At 38.0% G+C, this 23,216-nt stretch overlaps 2 protein-coding genes across 4 annotated transcripts in view; one reads left to right on the top strand and one right to left on the bottom strand.

Moving 5' to 3' along the window:
- NCOA4 (nuclear receptor coactivator 4) overlaps window positions 1-19,876 on the top strand; it is a 26,631-nt gene extending 6,755 nt beyond the window's left edge. The window contains exons 2-11 of one of the 3 annotated variants that reach the window (XM_081268839.1): window positions 449-792; window positions 9,105-9,259; window positions 11,568-11,708; window positions 11,890-11,978; window positions 12,274-12,382; window positions 12,910-12,999; window positions 13,465-13,611; window positions 15,374-16,387; window positions 16,718-16,858; window positions 17,207-19,876. In XM_081268839.1, coding sequence (XP_081124965.1) covers window positions 9,119-9,259; window positions 11,568-11,708; window positions 11,890-11,978; window positions 12,274-12,382; window positions 12,910-12,999; window positions 13,465-13,611; window positions 15,374-16,387; window positions 16,718-16,858; window positions 17,207-17,212 — 1,878 coding nt within the window. In that variant the 5' untranslated portion in view covers window positions 449-792; window positions 9,105-9,118 and the 3' untranslated portion in view covers window positions 17,213-19,876. The remainder of the gene's footprint in view (window positions 1-448; window positions 793-9,104; window positions 9,260-11,567; window positions 11,709-11,889; window positions 11,979-12,273; window positions 12,383-12,909; window positions 13,000-13,464; window positions 13,612-15,373; window positions 16,388-16,717; window positions 16,859-17,206) is intronic. The other 2 variants (XM_081268840.1, XM_081268838.1) reach the window with 2 other exon arrangements.
- The window catches only part of LOC308634770 (mitochondrial import inner membrane translocase subunit Tim23), a 23,725-nt gene continuing 19,917 nt past the window's right edge, over window positions 19,409-23,216 (bottom strand). Inside the window, exon 7 of the mRNA XM_081268841.1 lies at window positions 19,409-20,159. Within this exon, the coding sequence (XP_081124967.1) occupies window positions 20,044-20,159 (116 nt within the window). The 3' untranslated portion in view covers window positions 19,409-20,043. The remainder of the gene's footprint in view (window positions 20,160-23,216) is intronic.

Genomic DNA, 23,216 nt, shown 5'->3' with positions numbered 1-23,216 from the left:
TCTTGCCTGAGCCTCTCAAACTGCTGGAAGCTGCTGGGATTACAGGCGTCAGGCAGCGTGCCCGGCCAGAGTCCATTCTTTTAACTGCTCTATCTGTCTCTCCAGGTAGGAATGCCATGTTCACTAAACTATTCCCTACATGTGGAATTGTGCTTGACACCAGGCAGGTGCTTAGTCAATGTCTGTTGAAAGAGAAGCATCCATGAGGCTTTGAGGCAGTACTAGACTAAGGCTGTGTGTGTGTGTGTGTGTGTGTGTGTGTGCGCGCGCGCGCGCGGGGGTGGGGTGGGGGGGGGAAGCGGGGATAAGATACAGACACAGACAGACTGACATGGGTACAGATTTGTTAGAGGTGAGGGGAGGGGATGTCTGAGAGCTTGAAACAAAAGCCCAGGACTGAAACCCAGATGGGCAAACAGTGGTAATCTCAAGTTTCTGATTGTCCCAGGTTTGCTATTTCTCTGCCGTGATTTGCAGCAGGATCCTTAAAACAAAGACGTCTTAGCTCGGATTTGGGGCTCGGAGCAGGTGGAGCAGACCAGGAAAGGGGGCTGGGGAAGAGCCCTAGCGTCTTTGGATCTCAGAGGCAAAAGCAAGTGGAAAACTGAGAGCTCTGCGGTACGGAGGGCGCGGCCCACTGGGCGGAGCCTTCTGCTCGCCCGGCGTGCGTGCTCCCGTTCGTCCGCTGGAGGCCGCGCGTGACGTGCGAGGGGCGGGTCGCGGCAGGGGCTCGGGGATAAAACCGCTTCTTGCGCGCGAGGTAGCTGGCTGGGCCGGGATCTGCTTTTCGAGGTACGTTGGCAGCCTAGGGGCGCCTCGGCCCCTTGGGTCGCCCTCGCGGGCTTGGGCCGGCCCTGCGGCGCGCTTACAAACTGGTGACGGCTCTACGGCTAGGAGACCGCGGGACGGGCTCCTCGGCCGCTGCTCTTGGAAAGGGCACCGGGAAGCCTAGAAAGCCGCTTGAGTCACTGTTGCTCTTGAGCTAGAAACGCCTTGCTTAATCCTGCTGTTTTCTAATTTTTGTGCTAGAAAAGACCTAAATTTAATTCTACTATTAGATGGTAGAATTTTGCGGTCAGTTTTCAGCTACTGCTTCGGAGAGTTGCAAAGATTGCTTGCTTGCAGTTACTTATACCTTTAAGTATATCGCAGGAAGTCCTGAAGTGTTAACACAAATCTTAACGGTATCCTACGGTGAACTAAGTAATGCTTTATTTAAATTCTCTTGAAACATTAACGTTTATTTGTGTGGTTTTTAAAAAAATGGCGGAGACACAGGTCTTGAACTTCAGTAGCTACTTGTCTTGATAAATTTAAGTGGGTTGAGAATAGGGTAAGATCTGTGTTATCTTTGAATTAATGAATTATGATTCAAAACTTTTTTAAAAAATCTGTCAGAACAAGTGAAGCCAAAAAATCCCAAAGTAAAACTGAAAAATATCAATTATTGTTTTTAAATTTATAGTTGTTGTTCTCAAAGTTTGTACAGTTTAATGTAGGTGTACAGTTTAATGTAGGTTATCACATCAAAAATAACCAAATTGGCGATTAGTAATTCGAATCTAGTAGTCCATGGAACACATAGGTCTCCTGTGGATTGATTCTTGCAGGCTTGACCTTTTACCAGTGATTCAGATGCCAGGAAAATAAGTAAAAAGTGAAAGGTTTTTTTTTGTTGTTGTTGTTTTTTTGGTGTGTTGGGGGGGGTGTCAGATGGCATAGGGGGCAAAGAATGTCAGAGCTGGCAAGTGAGGTAGAGATTAGCTAGTCTAAACTTTCATTCATGCTCAAATGAGGACTGAAGCATCTTTGATAACCTGTAGATATTTGCTCTGAAGGCCAGTCTCTTTCTTCAGTTCTTCCTACTTGGTACTAGTACTTGGCAATGTTTTGATTATTCTGAGCTTATTATGACATTTGTGGTATGTGTTTTTTTTTTTTTTTTAATGGTGTTTTCTAAGACAGGTGGTTCTGAGAAACTGGCTGTAATTCATTGAAAACTATTATGGAAGTTATTGAAATATTAGGGTTTTTTTTTTTTTTTTGGTGACTGGGAATTGAACCCAGGAATGCTTTACCACCAAGTCACATCCTCAGCCCTTTTTTATTTATTTATTTTTTGAAACAGGATCTCTAGAAGTTGCTGAGGGCCTTGCTAAATTGCTGAGGCTGTCTTTGAAACTGTGATTCTTCTGCCTCAGCCTCCCAAGCTGCTGGGATTACAGGAGTGCACCAACTTGCTGGGCTGGAATAGTAATTTTAAACTCTAGTGTTGGCAAATAATAATTTATGGGTGATAATACTCTAAAGGAAGAAAGTGTCCACCTGGGGGAGAGATCCCAGGGCTAGATCCTGGAAATTTTAGTTCTGTATCTAAATCTTACCCCTTGTAACTGTGGTCTTTTGGAAGGGTCATTTAAACTGTGTGGGCCTTTGGAATCATATATGAAGTGTGGACCGTGAACTAAAGAGACAGTTACAATTTTTTCATCTTTAATTATTATTAGTAATGGTAGTGCTGATGAATGAACCTAAGGCCTTCAGTGTGCTCTGAATGTGCTGTATCACTGAGTTATACCCCCAGCAAATTTTTTCCTCTTTAAATTGTGGTTTGTGTGGGACATGAGGGTTAGGGCTTTTTGGAAATTTTATGGTTAAACCATATGATGATGAGTTATTTTCATTTGTGATTAGTTGCTCAATTCTGATTCCAAGATCTGGGACTTCATAACTAGATTTTTGGAAAGCACTGTCTAAGTATGACAGGTGTTATTGGCAGAACTCCCCTTTAAGGAAACTCCAGTTTCTGTTATTTGTTTGAAGAATGTGTCTTTCTTTTCCTCTCCTTTATATTTTCCTCCTACTCTAAAACTTAGGGTAGGGAATCCTTGAAACAGGGAAATTTTAGAAATCACTTAACTTTGACTCAAAAAGTGAACATGTAAGGCAGTCTCCTTTGAAGGTGATAGGGCAGTAGTTTGGATTTTGAAGGTGAAGATAAAAGACACTGAATTTTAGAATTAGAGCTAATCTTTGTTCAGGCAAGGAAACAGAAGCATGCATACTTTGTGTATATTAGTGGGTTTAGAATATTGTGTTTTGCCATGAAAACAATTTGCCGATTGCTATATTATGGAGTGAAAGACTAGACAAAGAGCTGTTTATTAAACGAGTACCATGTTGTTACATCTGCAAGTCTATATTGTTATCCTCACTTATGAATTGGGAAGTTAGGTTCAAAAAGGCAAGGTACTGATAAATAGTTAAAGGATTCTAAGTCCAGGCCTCTTCATGTGATAGCTTTTACCAGTTTCAAAGCTGCTTTCTATACTCAACAGAAGGAGATTCCCAAGGTCCTTATCACTCAGTAAAACCTAAAACAAACCTAAAAACAACTGCATTGTTAAGAAGTGACATGAGTTCTTGGACCTGGTGGCATATGCCAGTAATCCAGCAAGTTGGGTGGTTGAGGCAGGAGGATCACAAATTTGAGGCCAGCTTAGACAACTTGGCAAGACCTGTCTCAAAAAACTTTATAAAAAGAGGGATGGGGATGAATCTCAGTGCTAGAGCGTCCCCAGATTCAACCCCAGTGTTGAAGCCCCTATCTATCCCCCCTTCCCCCCCCCCAAAAAAAAAAAAACCAAAAAAAAACCATGACTTGCTGAGGTTGGCTAAGTGCTCAGAGACAGATAATGTCTCACTGTAACTATACTGCAGCCTTCTGTGTGGAGAATAAAAATAAAAATTACAGATCATTACACTGGACTAAGTTCCTGCATACCCCAAAACCAGACTAGAAGTCAAAATGGAGTCATTCACACTAAAATTTCTCATCACCAAATTGAAATTAAATTGTTAACTGATGGTTACAAACTGTCAGGATTAGAGACCACAGCTAAATTTCCTGAGGTCAGTTTTAATTGGCATGATAATGACATTCTCTCTGCTTTAATCCTTACACAAAAGAAGTAACTTTAATCTCATGTTAATTAATCAGTCATTGTTCTGTCTTTCTGTCCCTGCCTGACAAGGAGCATAACCTAGAAATGGCCCACCTGCTTTTTCTTTTCTTTGTATGTTCTCTCTATAAAACAAACCTCTTCTGCTCAGCCCTTGGGAGTACTTTTTCTATTTTATAGAATGAACTGTTGCATAATTCTAGAATTGGGGGAAAAAAGCCAATGAAGATCTTTAAATGAAATTGTTGATTTTTTTCCTTCTATTGTTGTTGCCTTCATTTTTCCAGAGGAAGGTGAGGCCCAGAGTGGTTAAGTTACTAGATCAGGGGTCTCCAGCATACAGACAGGTTTGGCAAATTCTTAACCATCATGCTTGCTGTGCTGTTTCTTGAACCTGGAACAAATGGTGAATTATTGTTGAAAATGATCAATGTGAGCTACTTACCTTATGCAAATCTCTATTTCATAAAGCTAGGTCAGACATCAACTCATATGATTTAAGCTCACCCGAGGGGTGGGGTTCTTCATTTTAGATCTGAAGGTTTCTTTTTCATCACAGTACAAGAGGGCAGGCCTTTCTTGGGATCAGGAGTGTGGAAGCCCCACAGGAAGGAGGAACAGCCATAGTTGGAAAAGGCCAAACATACTAGGACTGGCCCTAAAGACATGAAACAGATTTTTATAGTGTCTGACAGTGAGCTCTAAACACCCTTATTCTAACAAGATGACTGTTTTGAAGATAGCATTCATTTTAATTTGGGGGAAAAAATGTGTGTGTGGAAAAAATGGTTTTGTAACTTTTTTTTTTTGTTTTTTATTTTTATTTTTTGGTACCAGGGATGGAACCCAGGGGCACTCAACCACAGAGCCATGTTCCCCAGCCCTTTTTGTTTTTTATTTGAGACAGAGTCTTTCGAAGTTGCTGAGGCTGGCCTTGAACTTGTGATCCTCCTGTCTCAGCCTTCTGAGTTGCTGGAATTACAGGCATGTGCCACCATGCCTGGCTAGTTTTGTAACTTTAATCTCATTTTATGTTCTGTGCATGGATTATAAGGAGAAAATCTAATGTGTGTACTTATCCATGGTCTGCTCTTGTGCAGTTCCACAGTGCATGTGATTTTATCAAGAAGACTTGCTTTGGGGATCTAGAGATAACAGTCTACACTGTATGCATTTGTGTTTGCCTTCCATTGTCCCAGAGTTCTAAGGTTTTTGACAATGTGAAGCAACCTTTTAACTTAATCTTACTTAATTTACATACTGCCAGGAAATTGTGGCATTCCACACAGTGGTGAAGATCTAAGAAGGGGAAATTTGATGCAGCCAAAGACAGTTATTACATTTGAAAGACAGCTGAACATGTCTTAGGGCAGTGTGAATCACCTTTCGAGTAATTCTGTCTTCTAACCTTTCAGTGTTTACCTGTGTTAGGATTTTTCAAAGTCCCTATAGTGTGTACCAAATACATACTAATGCCTAGGTTTCAAACAGGCCACTCACACTGTGAAAACAGGCTGCGAAGTTAGTTGCAGCTGGTGTTTTCAGGGTTAGAAAGAATTTTTGCAGAGACTTCTGACAAGTCCAATTGAGAAAGGCTTTTCTTTTACAGATCATTTTGGGGAAACAGATTGAGGTAACAGAATTAGCAAGAGGAAGTTAGAAATCTTCCTGAACTTTTGAGTTTCTTGTAGGAACTTTCAAGTTCCTGGATCTGAATCTTTTGCTGAGATGGTGGAAAGAAAATCTGTTGGGCTGTGTCTTCCCATCAGTTTCTTTCTTCTTTTCTTTTTTTTCCTTTTTAGATATACGTGACATTATAAAGTATTTTGATATATTTTACATACATGGGGTATAACTTTCCATTCTTGTGGTATGGAGTTACACTGGTGGTGTATTCATATATGAACATAGGAAAGTTATGTCCTATTCATTCTACTCCATCAGTTTATTTCTGAGTTTGGGACTTACTTGCTTTTGTCTCTACCCATCTTTCAGGCTGAAACCTAGTCTTAAAGATGCAGTCAAGACTAATCTAAGTTCCCTTTGTCTAAAATGGGCAGCCAGCCATTTGGATGACTTCACTGGGCAGGCTGCTGTTCAGTTTAAAGCTGTCTTCTCTAGGATTATTCATTGCTTTTAGACTGTTAGAAAGTTCTTTCATGTATTGTCTAAAATGTCTCCTATTAACTACATCACATACTTCCACCCTGGACTGTTCTGCACAAGTTTAATTCTTCTGTTCGACAGGTTTCCAAATATTTTATTTATTTATTTGTATTAGATTTATCTTTTTATTCTAATTTGTTCTATATGACAGCAGAATGCATTACAATTTATATTACATATATAGAGCACAATTTTTCATATCTCTGGTTGAATATAAAGTATATTCATTTATATAAAATATGAAGACCATTTGTGTCTTCATATAGGTATTTAGGGTAATGATATCATCTCATTCCACCATCTTTTTTACCCCCATGGTTCCTCCCTTCCCCTCCCACCTCTTTGCCCTATCTAGAGTTCATCTAATCCTCCCATGCTCCCCCTTCCAACCCCACTATGAATCAGTCTCCTTATATCAGAGAAAACATTCAGCATTTGTTTTTTTGGGATTGTCTAACTTAACGTTACATTCCCCAGCTCCATTCATTTACCTGCAAATGCCATGATTTTATTTTTTATTGCTAAGTATTATTCCACTGTGTATATATACCACATTTTCTTTCTCCATTCATCTACTGAGGGGCATCTAAGTTGGATCCACAGTTTAGCTATTGTGAATTGTGCTGCAATAAACATTGATGTGGCTGTGTCCCTGTGGTATGCTGTTTTTAAGTCTTTTGGGTATAGACCGAGGAGTGGAATAGCTGGGTGGAATGGTGGTTCCATTCCCAGCTTTCCAAGGAATCTCCATATTGCTTTCCATATTGGCGGCACCAATTTGCAGTCCCACCAACAATGTATGAGTGTGCCTTTCCCCCCAAATCCTTGCCAACACTTATTGTTTGTGTTCTTAATAGCTGCCATTCTGACTGGTGTGAGATGAAATCTTAGAGCAGTTTTGATTTGCATTTCTCTAATTGCTAGAGATGTTGAACATTTTTTCATATATTTGTTGATTGATTGTATATCATCTTCTGAGAGTATATCATTTGTTCAGTTCCTTGGCAACAAAATGAAAGTAAATCCCTATCTCTCACCATGCATGGATCGAAGACCTAGGTTTAAAGGTCAGAGACACTGTGCCTGTTAGAAGAAAAAGTAAGCCCAAAGCTCCGTTATGTCGGATTAGACCCCTGACTTCCTTAATAAGACTCCTACTGTGCAAGAATTAAAATCAAGAATCAATAAATGGGATGGATTCAAACGAAAAAGCTTCTCAGCAAAAGAAACAATCGGTGTGATGAATAGAGAGCCTACATCTTGGGATCAAATTTTTACCATTCTCACATCAGATTGAGCACTAATCTCTTAGGGTATATAAAAACTCAAAAAGCTAAATACCAAAAAAAAAAAAAAAAACAAAAACAGGTTTCTAAATATTTGAGAGCAGTTATCATGTCCTCCCAGAGATGTCTCTTATCTAGGCCAAACAGCCTTCCTTTCTGGAGAAATTTTTCATGGTTTTGAGACCTTTTATCCTTTTCTAAATGCCCCTAGGTTCAATTCCCCAGCATTGCAAACAAAATAACAACCCTCTAAATTACTCCTTGCCTTTTCCACCCCATTTTTGCACCTCATTCAGATGAAAAAAAAAAAACAAAAAACAAACACCATATTGTTTTATGAGGTATTAACAGCTACATAGAGTATTTTGGAATATGTTTCTGTTAAAACCCCATGTTAGCTCTAATATGCTCTCATCCAAATATGTAGGAAAAAGAGTTGAGTAATTAGGGAAAACAGTGATATGCCTCTTAAAAACATTTAAACCGGCCTTAGTCCATTACCCTTTGAATACTTTGTAAAAATGTAATCTTATTGTTTAATTTGGTTGTACTTCTATTTAGTCCGTATTTACGTTGTCTCCAAGCATGTCACAGAATCTTGCCAAAAATCTTTCTGTCACCTGGGTACTTAGCATCTGCTGCATTATATCTACTGGCCAATTTGGTGAAACTATACAAAAGGAAATAACTTTGGTATCACAGGGCTAAGTGAACCCATTCTGGGCCACAGTGATCACTGTTTACTTTTTCCTGGTTTTTAGAAATCATCTCTTGATTCTAGAGTTATGCAGGATGAATATCAAATTAGTCTTCCAGGGGCTGTTGTCAAGCTTCCCTGATACTCTTCTGTGGGCCTTATTGTATAATTGTGTGCTTTTCTTTATACTTTTCTTCCTTGTCTCCCCTGAGTTTTTTAGAGAACCCTCTGTTTTTAACTATACCAATTTCTATAAGTACCTCTTTGAGATTATTTTGAGATTATTTTGTTTACATTTGTATTCTTGAGTGCTTTCTAGCTGCATAGTTATTCTTAAATTCTTCATAAATTAAAAAATTCCACCTAAAAGAGAAAATAACAAAATTACAGCTTCTTAATAAACTTAGGCAAATATCAGTTCTAACAACCTGTATTCTAAACTCTATCTAATTATTGATTAGCGGCTTATTTTTAAAGTAACTATGGAATCTTCAACACATTTTAGTCTAAATCTGTGAAGAGGAATACATGCTTTGTATGACTAAATAAATGTGTACTATGAATGGAAACATACTCCTTTCTCCCCCGCTTCCAGGGCTTGAACACAAGGGCTTGTGCATGCTATGGAAGCACTGTATCACCAAGCCACGTCCCCAGCCCAGCAACTTATGTTCTTTTAACTTTTTAGGAGACATGTGTTCTGTTGATTAGGAGGACTACCAGTGTTGTCCCCTCTCCCCCCCAGAAGTATCTGTTCACATGTGAAGTGTCACTAAGGAAGATTTATATAATTTTATAATAGGAACAGAGATGGGGAAGGGAGGAGGCAGTATTTATTAAGAGTATCCTGTGTGTTGGGGTCCTGTGTTCTGTGTTGGAGGTAATTCAGGTAGTTAGTAATGGGAGCTGTTTGGAATGATCATTTGAGCAATGATTGATTTTGGTTGTAATTACAGTGTTACTTGGATTTTTATTTTTTTCTTTCTTTTAAAGGAACAGTGAGCAGAATGAATACCTCCCAGGACCAGAGCAGCTGCTCCAGTAATAGAGAAGCCCTTTTGAGATGTAGTGATGCACGGAGGGACTTGGAGCTTGCTATTGGTGGAGTTCACCGAGCTGAACAGCAAATTAAAGATAACTTGCGAGAGGTGAGATGTGTGCTTTTCTCTTGTCTGGACTTCTAACAGGGCTGGCTAAAACACAGCCAAAGACTTGGCTTCTCAGTGCCAACAAACAAATATCATCCCATGCCTTGTATGATCTGCCTAATCTCAGCTGCCTGGCATATCGATTTAAAGGAGAAATAGGCAGATGCCAGAGTCTGAGAAATCCTCTACTACTCCGGAGAATTCCATTCAACATGTATTTTAAAAAATTTTTTAAAAATTTGTTCTAATTAGTTATACATGAGAGAATACATGTGTGCACTTTGATATACATAAATGGATTATGATTTCTCATTTTTCTGGTTGTACATGTTGTTGAATCACATTGGTCATGCAGTGGTATATGTAATATATGTAATAATATCTGTTTCATTCTACTATTATTCTTGCCCCATACGCCCTCCCCCTAATCTAAAGTAACTCCCCTCTAATCTAAAGTAACTCTGTTCTTCTTCAACCACACACACCCCATTGTGAAGTAAGCATCTGCATATAGATTTTTTTTTTTTTTTTGGATTGGCTTATTTCGCTTAGCATGAGTGCCTCCAGTTCCATCTGTTTACCGGCAAATGACATAATTTCATTCTTCTTTAATGTTGAGTAATATTCCACTGTGTGTGTGTGTATATATATATATGTGTGTATATATACATATGTGTGTGTGTATATGTATATTTATCACCTTTTTTTAATCCATTCATCTGTGGAAGGGCTCCTAGATTGGTGCCATAGCTTAGCTATTGTGAGTTGAGCTACTATAAACATTGATGTGGCTGCATCACTGTAATATGCTGTTTTAAGTCCTTTGGATATAAACCAAAAAGTGGGATAGCTGGGTCAAATGGTGGTTCCATTCCAAGTTTTCTGAGGGATGTCTATACTGCTTTCTATGATGGTTGCACCAGTTTGCAGTCACACCAGCAATGTATGAGTGTACCTTTTCCCCTACATCCTCACCAACACTTATTATTGCTTGTGTTCTTGATAATTGCCATTCTGACTAGAGTGATGAAATCTTAAGAGTAGTTTTGATTTGCATTTCTCTAATTGCTAAAAATGTTGAACATTTTTTCATGGATTTGTTGATCGATTATATTTCTTCTGTGAAGTATCTTGTTCAGTTCCTTAGCCCGTTTATTGACTAGGTTATTTGTTTTTTTGGTGTTAAGTTTTTTGAGTTCTCCTGGAGATGAATGCTCTGTCTGAGGTGCGTGTAGTAAAGATTTTCTCCCATTCTGTAAGCTCGCTCTCCTTCAGTTTCTTTCTCAACTTAAATTTTTGATACTTTTCTGTGTGGTCTCCATGACAGGCACTATCATCAGTGAAAAATAATGAGGGGAGCAGGCAGTAGTTTGCTTAGCTGTATCCCCTTGATGTGTTAAGAATAGCACTTCAGTATGCCCCTGTCTCATTTTAACTTATTCTGTAAATGACTTTGTCATTTGGAAGTCAGAATGAAATCTGTTAGTTCTAATAGTAATCTGTTGGTGAGTGTGTAAAGTAGTATATGGCTTTGAAATACAACTTTTTTTAACTCAGAAAAAAAAAGATTGTCTTAAAAATTTTTAAAGTTATTTAATGTAGATTCTCATTTATAGCTGTTTTGAGTTTTTCTCTTGGGATTTTGACATTTAGCCCTCAGGTGACTCACTGCTGATGCTCTCAGAAACATTTAGTTTACAATTTTACCTACTGACCACCCTAATTGGTCTTCTTGCTATTGACATGTGGTGACACATGTCTTTACTAAATTAGCCTCCTGAAAATGGATTGCTCATTCTGTAGGTAAGGAAAGACATAAAGGCCACCTATGATGTTGAGGACCAGAGCAGGTGTTCCAATGATCTCTTTTACTGATAAACTTGTGAAGTCATATGTTTTAAAAAGTGTAGGAACTGAAGGGGATCAGTATCTTCTGTTTACTTTAGGATACCCAAAATAAACTTGATGTTCTTAGAGGCAGGAGTATTAAAGGAAGATTTTAGAGTTGAGGTGTAACCTTTATGGCTTTAATTCTTAAACTGGGGTAGAAAGAATTTGTGGGTCCATCAGGGGCCCTGTTGGACTTACACCCTGAAATTACAGGCCAAATATTTAGTATATATAGTTTTTAGTATATGTGTGGTTTGTTTGTTTGTTTTGGGTTTTTGGAGGGAGGCGTATATTCCTTGAATGTCACTAGATAATCAGAAGGATCTGTGACCCACAAAAGTTAAGAACCCCACTGTTCTGTGGGAGTCATCATTTTTTGGATTGTAACACAAGTGAAACTAACATGTATGTTTCCTAGGTGAAATCTCAGATTCATAGTTGTATAAGCCGTCACCTGGAATGCCTTCGGAGCCGTGAGGTATGGCTGTATGAACAGGTAGATCTCATCTATCAACTTAAAGAGGAGACACTTCAGCAGCAGGCTCAGCAGCTCTACTGGGTAAGGTGGCTCCCTGACTAGAACTGGTTTGACCATGGTTTCTTTGTTTCCAGACAGTATATTTCTTGTAATTCAATGTTAATAAAAGTCAGATAAAAGTTTAATCTCAATTGCTTTTTAACTTGGATATACCTGGTACTTTTAGTATCATTGTGATTAGATGGTTTCATTTTTCTTACAGTTATTGGGCCAGTTCAATTGTCTTATCCATCAACTGGAATGTACCCAAAATAAAGATCTAGCCAATCAAGTTTCTGTGTGTCTGGAGAGGTAAATACCCTTATTTGTTTTGACTTTTGGCTCTTTTGACATAGTAAAAGACAGTCAGTTTTGTAACTCCCAGCTTATGTTGGTTTTAACTTTTTATCTTCATTCTCATAATATGATCATCCTGTCTTATATTTTAATGTTACACTTGTTATATGTGATTAAACCATACACAGTCTGTTGAGTTTATTAGAAAAGTGCAGCCATTTAAAATTACTCACAATTTAGCTTTTATTTTAGAAGCATCTGAAACAGATATTATATGAAAATAGCTGAATTTTGCTTATTTTTTCCCCAGATTGGGCAGTTTGACCCTTAAGCCTGAAGATTCAACTGTTCTGCTCTTTGAAGCAGACACAACTGCACTGCGTCAAACCATCACCACCTTTGGGTCCCTCAAGACCATTGTGAGTAATGTTGACCTCAGATCCTTTGTCAGGTGCTTCTCAAGTCTGCACCCTCACAGATGATCTTTCTTAAAACAAATTACAGGGCCTGGGGTTGTGGCTCAACTGGTAGAGTGCTCGCTTAGCACCTTTGGGGCACTGGGTTCAATCCTCAGCACCACATAAAAATAAAATAAAGATATTGTATCCACCTAAAACTAAAAAATAAATATTAAAAAAAGCCAAATTACATATTTACTATATGAATAGTGGCTTTCTTGAGGCGTTAACCTTCAAAAATTGAGAAAGTGAGTTCTGATAAAGTCAATAGAGCATTAGGTTGTTAGTTTGTGGAGTGCTGTTGACTCATTAATAATCTTTGGAATTAATCTTGCATCTCTAATTGTTTTGCCATATTTCTTATAAAATTGATGGCCTGAATGGTCTTTAATAAAGACCTGAGTGTAGTGTAATTTGTGTCTCATTAAAAGTAGCAATACTCTCAATTCTTGTGAAGATTTGATGGAATTCTTGTCTTCATTTTATAGCAAATTCCTGAACATCTGATGGCTCATACTAGTTCATCAAACACTGGGCCCTTCCTTGAGAAAAGAGGTTATATCCTGATGCCAGAGCAGGTAAAATGTCATTTATTTCTGGTATTTGGATTACTATTATTTGCTTTAGATTGTGATCAAATAATTTTTTGTGGCAGTGGGGGCGCTATTTATTTGTAAAATGTTATCAGTGATAGTTCATGCAAGTGAATGCTTGAAGCATTAAATGTCAAATAGAAATTTGATTGTTATATAGGTATTAAATAAGAAAATAATTATGGTATTGGTTCTTTATTAGGGATCCGTTAATTCATAGAGATGATGTATTTTTAAAGGTAATGTGAATTAAAGGTCCTGGACATCTGAGTTGAGAACAACCCTACAGGTAGTTACAGTTCTTATTTGAAAATTGTGAAGATTGAGGGGGAAAGGCATGTGACTTGCTCAGGGTCAGTAGCAACCCAAGACTGGATCTCCTGCTTTGCTGGTGTATTTCTGTTGCATTTGACAATCCTTGTTAGGCAGCAAAGTTTTGTTTGTGATTAGCAGAAGTCAACATCCAGCAGTACAACTGTTCCTCTCAGTGAATGGCTTCTTGGAAGCAAACCTAACAGTGGTCGTCATGCTTCTTACCTACCTAGTACCAACCTCCAGGACTGGCTCACCCAAAAACAGACCTCAGAAAATAATCAGGTATGTTGCTATCTTCATTGTGAAGTAGATATAGTAGTAAACCAAGTTAATTACTAACCAATATTGTCTTATAGTATATGATTATAATCTGGAAAAACCCATATACTTTTTGAGGGGCACTGGGGATTGAATCCAAGGGCTCTCCACTCAGCCATTTTTATTTCTTTTTTTCTTTTTTTTTTTTTTTTTAAAGAGAGAGTGAGAGAGAGAGAGAGAATTTTTAATATTTATTTTTTAGTTCTCGGCGGACACAACATCTTTGTTGGTATGTGGTGCTGAGGATCGAACCCGGGCCGCACGCATGCCAGGCGAGCGCGCTACCGCTTGAGCCAAATCCCCAGCCCATCCATTTTTATTTCTGATTTTGAGACTAGGTCTTTCTAAGTTGCCCAGGCTGTCCTTGGAACTTGTGATCTTTCCATCTCAGTTTCTTGAGTAGCTGGGGTTGCAGGTGTATGCTACCTGCATATGGTATATGTCTGGCTAGACATATTCTTAATTTTTAATTATAACGGTGACATCTCTCAACTATGGATAGAAAATTAAGAAAATAGCCATTAGCTTTAGCCGGGTGTAGTGGCGCAGGCCTGTAATCCCAGCGGCCTGGGAGGCTGAGACAGGAGGATCGTGAGTTCAAACCCACCCTCTGCAATTTAAGGAAGCCCTAAGCAATTCAGTGAGACCCTGTCTCTAAATAAAAATACAAAATAGGGCCAGGGATGTGGTTCAGTGGTCAAGTGCCCCTGAGTTCAATCCCCAGGACCCTGCCCCACAATAAAGAATTTGTAAAAATATACAGCTGGGCCTAGTGGCACACACCTGTAATCCCCAGTGGTTTGGGAGGTTGAGGCAGGAGAGTTGCAAGTTCAAGGCCAGCCTCAGCAGAGAACCCGTCTCAAACTAAAAATGGAAAGGGCTGGTGATGTGGCCGTTTTTAGGTGCCGCTGGGTTCAATCTGTAGTATCAAAAAACAAATGCACACAGTTTCCATATGAAGAGATGTTATAATGTTTTTGTTGGTATACTCATTTTTCCTGTGTATACATTTATTTTTCAAGTCTTTTCTGTAAATCCTGTTTTTGTATTTTTTCCCCTCCAGTATAATACTGAATATATTTGTTATTTTTTAATTTTTTATTTTATTTTTTTTGGTACCAGGGACTGAACCCAGGGCATTCAACCATTGAACAACATTCCCAGCCCAATTTTTATATTTGATTTAGAGATAGGGTCTTGTTAAGTTGCTGAGGCTGTCTATGAACACACAATCCTACTGCCTCAGCCTCCCAAGCCTCTGGGATTACAGGTGTGCGTGCCACTGTGCATGTCTTGTCATTTGGTTTCTTCTGTGGAACCTTTGAATAAATTCTTAGAAACTACATTCCTATATTTCAATTCAGCATACTCTTTAAGACTTGATACATATGGCCAATTTGGCTTTCCGGCAAGTTAGTAATAGTCATCTTCCTACTAGCAAAGTATTCAGAGTAACTGCTTTCTTTCCTTTGCCTGTTTTTGTCTTCCATATTCATAAGAATATTACTACTAGCTTCTCTTGTATCACATATGCCACAACTTCTTAGTTTAGCTTTTTAGAACTACAGAAAATATTTTTATGTAGTCATGTTTTAATAATCCAAACAGAAATCTCTTGTCTATCATTAAATTTGGAAACATTGGGCAAGACAGTAAATATGCAGACAGAATCCCCAAAACATTCATAATTATTCTGGCAAACTAATGATGTGTACTTCTTGTATAGACCTCTGCAAGAACCTGCAATTTCTTCAGTAATGTCTGGGGCAACTTAAAGGGCTTAGAAAACTGGCTCCTCAAGAGTCAGCAACAAGAAGTTTCTGGAAAACCGGGTTACCAAAAATTTAACAGCCACTCAACTACCAGTTCTTTCTCCATTGAAGTTGAAAAGGTTGAAGATCTAGAGCTCCTTGATCAAAATGAGATGGGATTGTCTGATTGGCTGGTGTCTCCCCAGGAACCTTGCAAGTTGGAGAAACCTGAAAATGGCAGTCATGAAACCAGTGAGAAGTTTAAGCTCTTATTCCAGGTCTTCCAGGAGCCTTACAGTGTGAATGATTGGCTTGCCAGGCCTGACTCTTGTACCAACTGTTGGGGCAACCAACCTAAAGGCGTGGAGATTGAAAACCTGGGCAGCCTGAAGTGCCTGAATGACCACTTGGAGGCCAAGAAACCACTTTCCACCCCCAACATGATTACTGAGGATTGGCTTGTCCAGAATCATCAGGATCCATATAAAGTAGAAGATGTATGCAAAGCCAATGAGCCATGCACAAGCTTTGCAGAATGTGTGTGTGAGGAGAATTGTGAGAAGGAAGCTTTGTGTAGATGGCTTCTGAAGAAAGAAGGAAAGGATAAAAATGGGATGCCTATGGAACCCAAACCCGAGCCTGAGAAACATAAAGAGTCCCTGAGTATGTGGCTCTGTCCTTCCAGAAATTACATAACAGAACAAGCTAAGGCACCAAAGGCAATAACTCCTAGAATTGACGATTCCTTTGAAGTCATAAGGAACAGTTCCTTGTCAAGATGGCTCATCAGGCCTTCATGCAAAGAAGGAAGTCCCAAGGAAGTGCCTAGTACTGCCGACAGGGCTGGCAGACAGAAGCTTAAAAGCCCCATTACTACTTCCTGGTGTCCCTTTAACACTGCTGACTGGGTCTTGCCAGGAAAGAAAGTGGGAAACCTCAGCCAGCTATCTTCTGGAGAAGACAAGTGGCTACTTCGAAAGAAGGCCCAGGTAAGATGACATCAAAATTGCCATTTGAGTTTTACTTTCTCACCTCTAAAACTTGCACATGGGCCAGATCTTTAAATAGGTTAAATGCTAAATTTGACAGCCATGTGTTCAGAAGGACTTAATAATTATTTAAACTGAATTATTTGTGCTTTTCCCAGGCCAGCTGCCATCCTGCAGTAGAGAAAACCCAGCCTGATTTAGGGTAGAAATAATAGTTGTCATCTTTACTCTTGGCCAATATTTACTTATTATTTATATTCGGAAAGTGAGTTAAGTTGGTCTTGTGCCTCCCAGATGACATGAAACAATAGATATTTTTTCTTCTTGCAGGAAGTATTTCTTAACTCACCCCTTCAAGAGGAACATAAATTCCCTGCAGACCGTTATGGCCTCCCAGCAGTTTGTGATCTCTTTGCATGTATGCAGCTTCAAGTTGATAAAGAAAAGTGGTTATATCGAACTCCTCTACAGGTGAGTATATGCTACCAGAGTGAATGTTAGATTAATAGTTTTTTATACAATGTTTTATAAACTAAAGTAGCTGTTTATAAAATGTTTTATGAATTCATACTTTACTCAATCATATATTTATAAGGGTGGGAAGAGGAAGAGCGCCTAAAAATTTCATGTATTGCACTTGAACTTGCTTTGTCACTCACTAGTTGTAATTGAAAATGACTATTTGAGATGTAATTGCTGGGAATTCTTAAATCTCACGAATTCTAATAGCTTACTGAGAATTGAGTTGTTTTAAGGTGAGGAGAATTTGCTTTCATTCACCAGTAGAATGACTTTTTATCTGTGGACTTTTCTTTGCAGATGTGAAGGAATGGACTACCATAGTCAAGCAGCTTCTCTGCAGATTATCACACATCCCTGAACTGGTGGTGACTGCAGCTTGCCAAATCATCTTGTTCCTGGGTCTGACCAGCTTAGTTTCTCTCATAATTTTGAGCTAGCAAAGAAAAATTATCAAAAGTTATGAGTTTCTTTATAAAAAAGAAAGAGGCTGTTTGTGGCTGTTTTTTGATGCTGAGGTTATTCATTTCCTTCTGATAGAAGTATTCACTAAATCTGCCCCCACACTACAAATGCAGCATTTTAGTGGATAGGTTGTCACCAGCTTCCACAGCTCCTTAGATTGGGTTGTTAACTAGTACATAAACACTGTAGTTTGAAAAGTGAATATTTCTGTAATCAAAGTGTGTTGATGTATTCTAAAGCTAGTAAACTTCCCTAAACTTTTGATTGCCCTTTAGATGCTTCTCTTGCTGTGGGTTTTCTATTAGTGGTCTGAAATGATTGTTCAATTTAATTTATATATAGCATATTTCATATAATTAACCTTGCCAATAGTGATTTTTTTTCTTTTCTCATCAAAATATATTAGTAATCTTGACAATTTTTGACATTAATTACCAGATGTTTTGGCTTAACATGAGTTCTATACTATTTTTCTTCATTTGAAATTCATCTACTGCAAATTTTGTCTTTATTCCTGTGGATTTTAAAAGTACCCAGTGAGATGTTTGAGAATTCATTATTATTTAAAGACCATTTTAAGGATAATGCAAGCCTTTTTTCCAGTATTCTACAAACCCATATGCTTTTTGAGCCCCAGTGTTGACTAAGTAAAAAGTCAAGACATGCTGAAAAAGTAGTACTTGAACCATTCATTACCCTAGGGATTACTGGTGCATTCTGTGTAAATGGAAGCTGAGCTTGACACTTGGTGCTTTTGATTAGGGATAAAGTCAATGTCCTATCATTTTTAAGCACAGCATTCCTGTACCTCCAAATGTATGATGCAGTGAATTTTAGTGCACAGGCTATTTTCAACCCTTGTGCCTTTATGGTGTTTATTGAAGCTTTATGAAAACTACTAACATTTTCTCAATATTGTTAGTCATGCCCAAGCTTTAGTTTCTCTGTAGGAGAGGTGGAATTTATCTTTTAAAATTCTCTCGAGGTCTTAGCTGCATTCCAGGCTTTATTTAGAACTATTACGTCTCTTAACTGCCTATGCTGTTGGAAATACTTGTGGGGAAATTTCATGGTTCCATAGTGACAGTGCCATTTAGCATCATGGGAATTCTTTGAACCATAGCTCAGAAGGGCCTAGCCTCATATTATTTCTTCCTGCCACTAATGAATTATTACGTAAGTGGTAGGTAAAAAGAAGTCTTTCCAGTATTTTAGGTTGCAGGCAGGTGGTTTCTTTTTTGAGGTCTAACACACTGTATCTTAATTATCAAAATGTAATTTACATTAATCACTATGCTAATGACTATGTAAAACATTCTTTTGCAATGATGCATTTTATACCTCCCCCATTAAAAGCATAATAGCCACACCACAGTTGTATGTGTGTATTTGAAAACTATGTTGCAAAATGAGCTATCATGTTATATGTGATAATTTTTGGTTGGGTACAGCCAAAAAATGACTGTTGTATTTACTGTCTATATAAATTATGAATCTTAAAAATTAGCAGAGAATAGGTTATTCCACTTTCAGCCTTTACTTGAAAATTCTTCACATCTACTTTTTTAGAACTGGAGTTTCATAACTAAGATTCAGTGCTTTTCTACTGGATTTCCTTTTACTACATTTATTCCCAAAAGGCCCAGGTTTTACTTTTTCCCATCTTAGCCATCTTAGTTGATTAGTATTTACTTTGTAACTGATTTCATATTATGGATAACAAACTCAGAAATTAAACTCGCCTTTATTTTCCTTAACTTTTCCTAAGGCTTCTTGAAAAACTTAGCTTCTAGTTATTCCCAAAAGGAGTTACTATGTACAGAATTAAACATGATTGCTGGATAGACTGTACTAGCATACTATTCTGATTAACTTGAAGTACCTTCAGATTACTTAATGCCAACTTATCAGTCTACTGGTGAAAAATCCTATCCTGGTTGTTAATTTCACCAATAGACCTTCATTGCAATACAAACACAAAAACATGTTGTTTTGGCCTCCTTTAGGCAGAAGAAAATGCCAAGATTAACTTTGCCGTCATATCCAAATAGATGTTTTATTTTTTTTGTGGTACTGGGGATTGAATCAAGACCACTCTGCCACTGAATTACATCCCAGTCCTTTTTAGTTTTTCAGACAGGGTCTTCCTCAGTTGCAGAGGTTAGTCTCAAACTTGCAATACTGCCTCAGCCTCCCAAGATGCTGGGCTTAAAAATGTGCACTGCTGTGCCTGGCTTGGGCAGATGTTTTAGAATGGAGACACCAACTATGGTTATGTGGGAGTTATAACGGTTCTATTTTTTACCCTTTATTCAGAACACAGGGCAACATTGCAGTTTGAGATCATGAAATGAACAAACAGTGATAAAGTATTAACAACAAGCATGACCTGAATTCTGAGAGTAAGTGGTTTTCTAGGTCAAGGAGTAGGAGAGAGAACAGGTGCAATATCTTCTCCAAAGGAGAAGAGAACCAACCACATTACTCAGTGAGTCACCAAAGGGTTTTGCCTTTAAGGGCAAGAAGAAATGCCAGTCCTGATCTTTATCACAGCAAATCGGAATCTCCAATTTCTCAAACTAATTGTAGGTAGAAGAGAAGGTAACTCCAGATTGATTAATTGGTCTAGATGACTACTGAAATGTCCTACATTCATCAGTTGGTAAAAATCTTCAGAGTGACTGTTGAAGAAAGGAACCTTTCATGTGTTCCCAGTTATTATACAGTGCATAGAGGCTGGTAAGTGTTAGTCCTGCCAGACCACCTCGTGCCACACCTCGAAGACCACCTGGGAGAGAAGGGAGAGAAAAAAATAATGAAATAGCTTTGTATTGTATAGTGTCCTAAAATGAAAATACATCAATTATGGGGTTACACTTGTTTAAAACATTCAATCTCAACATAGGATTAAATTTAGATAAACTGTGGTTTCTCAGACATATTTAAAGTCTGGTTGATAAATTCTCAAAACCATTATTTAATACACATACTTTTTTTTTTTTTTTTTGTATTTCGACATTCACAGCCCTTTTCACTTTCAATTTAACAATTTGTAGCTACCAGGATTAATGGGTTCATTTATCTCAATTCAGGTAGTAACTGTTGGTTCTGGATATAAGACCTTGTGTTTATTATTTCTGAAGTTCTTGAAAGTTCTTTTCTGCTAGTCATACAGTTTAAAATTTTACTAGCATTTAAATTCAACGAATTTAAACTATAATGTAAATAAGGTGAATACTTTATGTGGAAATATAGCAGCCTTTGGACTCTGAACAGGTTCTCCAAATATTAACTTTGAGGACTCAGAAGGAGTAATGGCTAAGATGGTGGTGCTAATGTAAATAGCAACCCCCAGCACTGATGTGTCACTCTCCTACAACTGATGAGCCAGAGACACCCAGCTTTACTGTACTGGGGGGGGGGGGGAAATCATGAGTCAGACTTAGTAAACTACTTCTTTTTGACAACAAAGGAACACTTGTGGAAAAAGATTTCCTTTGAAATGCAGAAACAAAAATGTTTCAGTCACTTGAAACAAGCAGCAACCACACAGAAATTTCCCAACATAGAAAAAGCCCCAACTTTATGGTTACATCAGCTTTAATAAATAGCTTTTATGTGGTAAAGAGAAACCAAATTAAGAAGCTCCACAGAAATGGGGGTTCCCAAAGACACTTAAAAGAGAATGTGATTCTCTTGCAGTTCCACAAACATGGACTTCAGGTAGCCCACTGTGTTTCTGCAGAGTATTTGTCCTAGTTGTGGTGGATCTTATTACCTTTGAAGTCTATGCCAGTCAGTTCTGTGAAATTCATTAACATCACTTCAGAAGTAACCATTTCTGCAATGAGTGTACTACCAAATGGTTGCAGCTGATAGACTGGAGGGCCACTCCCTGCAGGAATCTTTCCAGTCTGAAAACTTCTGATATCTGACCTGCTTAAGTTCTCAGGCTTCTACTGTGAAATGTCTTAATTATCTCTCTTAAGCAGACTCAAAAATTTTTTTTTTGAGGTCTGTGTGTAAGATCAAAACATTTTTAAAAAGCCCCACAAATCAAAGTCCACATCATCCCTATCTTGTTACATTTAGACTGTAGACATGGCAGTTGAATTTGCAACTGTACCCAGTGTTGTTTAGAAAATATAAAAAAGCTGTAAAATAACGTACACTTATCCTGTTGACTTAAAATAATATGTTTAGTTTAATAGGGATCTCATGCCTTTGACTAATAATAGGTCAAGAGAAAGCTGTAGGGCTGAAAGGAAACTATAATTAGACCAAATTCCTAAAATGGAACACAACTGAAGCATGGGAGAATACACACCTGCATTACTATGGTTCAGTTATTAGACCTAAACTTTTGAAATGTGATGAAGGTTCTCTAAAGGAGGCAGCCAAAATAATAACACTTCAAACTCCTTTCTGAATCAAACAGAAAACAAAGGCAAAGTTCCCCTCATTATTATTTATCAGTAGAAAAGTGGCAAGAGGGCAGTTAATTGAAAATACAGTAGTTTTGGAGATACTTTTCCATGATGATTCAACTTTACACATTCATTACAGATCCAAAAGACTGCTCACTTGACTTGGAAAGACCTAAAACCATTTTTTTCCAGCTGACCCTTTGTTCTGAGTGCTCGAAGAACATGGCTTCTATTTGGCCCTTGTGGAAGAATTTTCACACTAGTTCTCAAGTAACAAGCTTCCACATGTATTCTCTTTGATACAGAAATCCTCTGATGCAGAAATTGGGAGTTACATAACAACAATGGGATCTATAAGGCTTTAAGATCTTTAGGATACTAGTGTACCTTAAGTGTCCCTTAAGAATAATTTATATCCCAGAAAGCAATTTCTTCATCCAAAACAAAAGCTAAGTTCAATTCAGTGTAATAAGCTCTTTAAAGGTTAGAGAAAAGTTAACTCAAGCAAAAAGACACTAAACATATGCAATGTAAGATTTCTATTTACCACATAGCTAATCCTGACCCATGTTTTAATTTTAACTCTTTTCAGTAATTTCAGGGTTTCCCAACTGGTCAATTTGTTAAGTTTAAGGGTCTCTGTTTTAAGTTCTCTAATCAAACAACTTCTGCCCAACTAAATACAGCAATTTGATCATCAAATATACTTGTGTTGAAGATGGAGTAAGCAAATAAGGTCAATGGTCAATCTATACAGAGCAAAGCAAATAAGACTTGTGTTTCAGTTTTACTTCCTATCTTTTGGATCCTCACATAACTTTTTCAGAGAGAAAGAACAAATAATGGTTTTTGTAAACATGGGAAAATAAGAATCAGAATATTTAAGTGTAGGTGCTTCTTATATAATTATTTAAATGTACCTACTTAAAAAAGATGGGGTGGTAGGCGGGGGTAGTGAGTGGAAACACATCCTTAGTTTTCAGACACTGAACAGACAGGCAGCAGTTGCCAGCAACAGTTAGCGGCTCCTGCTGCACAGAAACAGTCTTAACTTACATATTACTAGACACCATTTTGGGGGAGGGAGTTGTTTAATTGTTTTAAATTTTTTATTTTTAAAAATTACGGAGGTGTATGCAGCTGAATGGTAAAGTGTATGCCTCAGCATGCACAAGGCTCTCAGTTTAATAACCAGCATCCAAAGAAAGAAATGAAATTGTAGTATAATACACAAAATTTATCATCTTAACTTTTTAAGAACATAAGTAGCATTAAGTACATTTGCGCTATTATGCTATTATCACCAATGTTCACTGCCAGAGTAACTCTTCCAAAACTGAAACTTTGTATCCATTAAAAAAATATTGCTCACTTCCCATCCCTGGCAACCACTACTATACTTTTATGTCTCTTTGACT

This window comes from Spermophilus citellus, assembly GCF_964194105.1.
Source record: "Spermophilus citellus genome assembly, chromosome: 15".
NCBI classification, from domain to species: Eukaryota; Metazoa; Chordata; class Mammalia; order Rodentia; family Sciuridae; genus Spermophilus; species Spermophilus citellus.
This window is presented reverse-complemented; position numbering and strand designations above follow the sequence as displayed.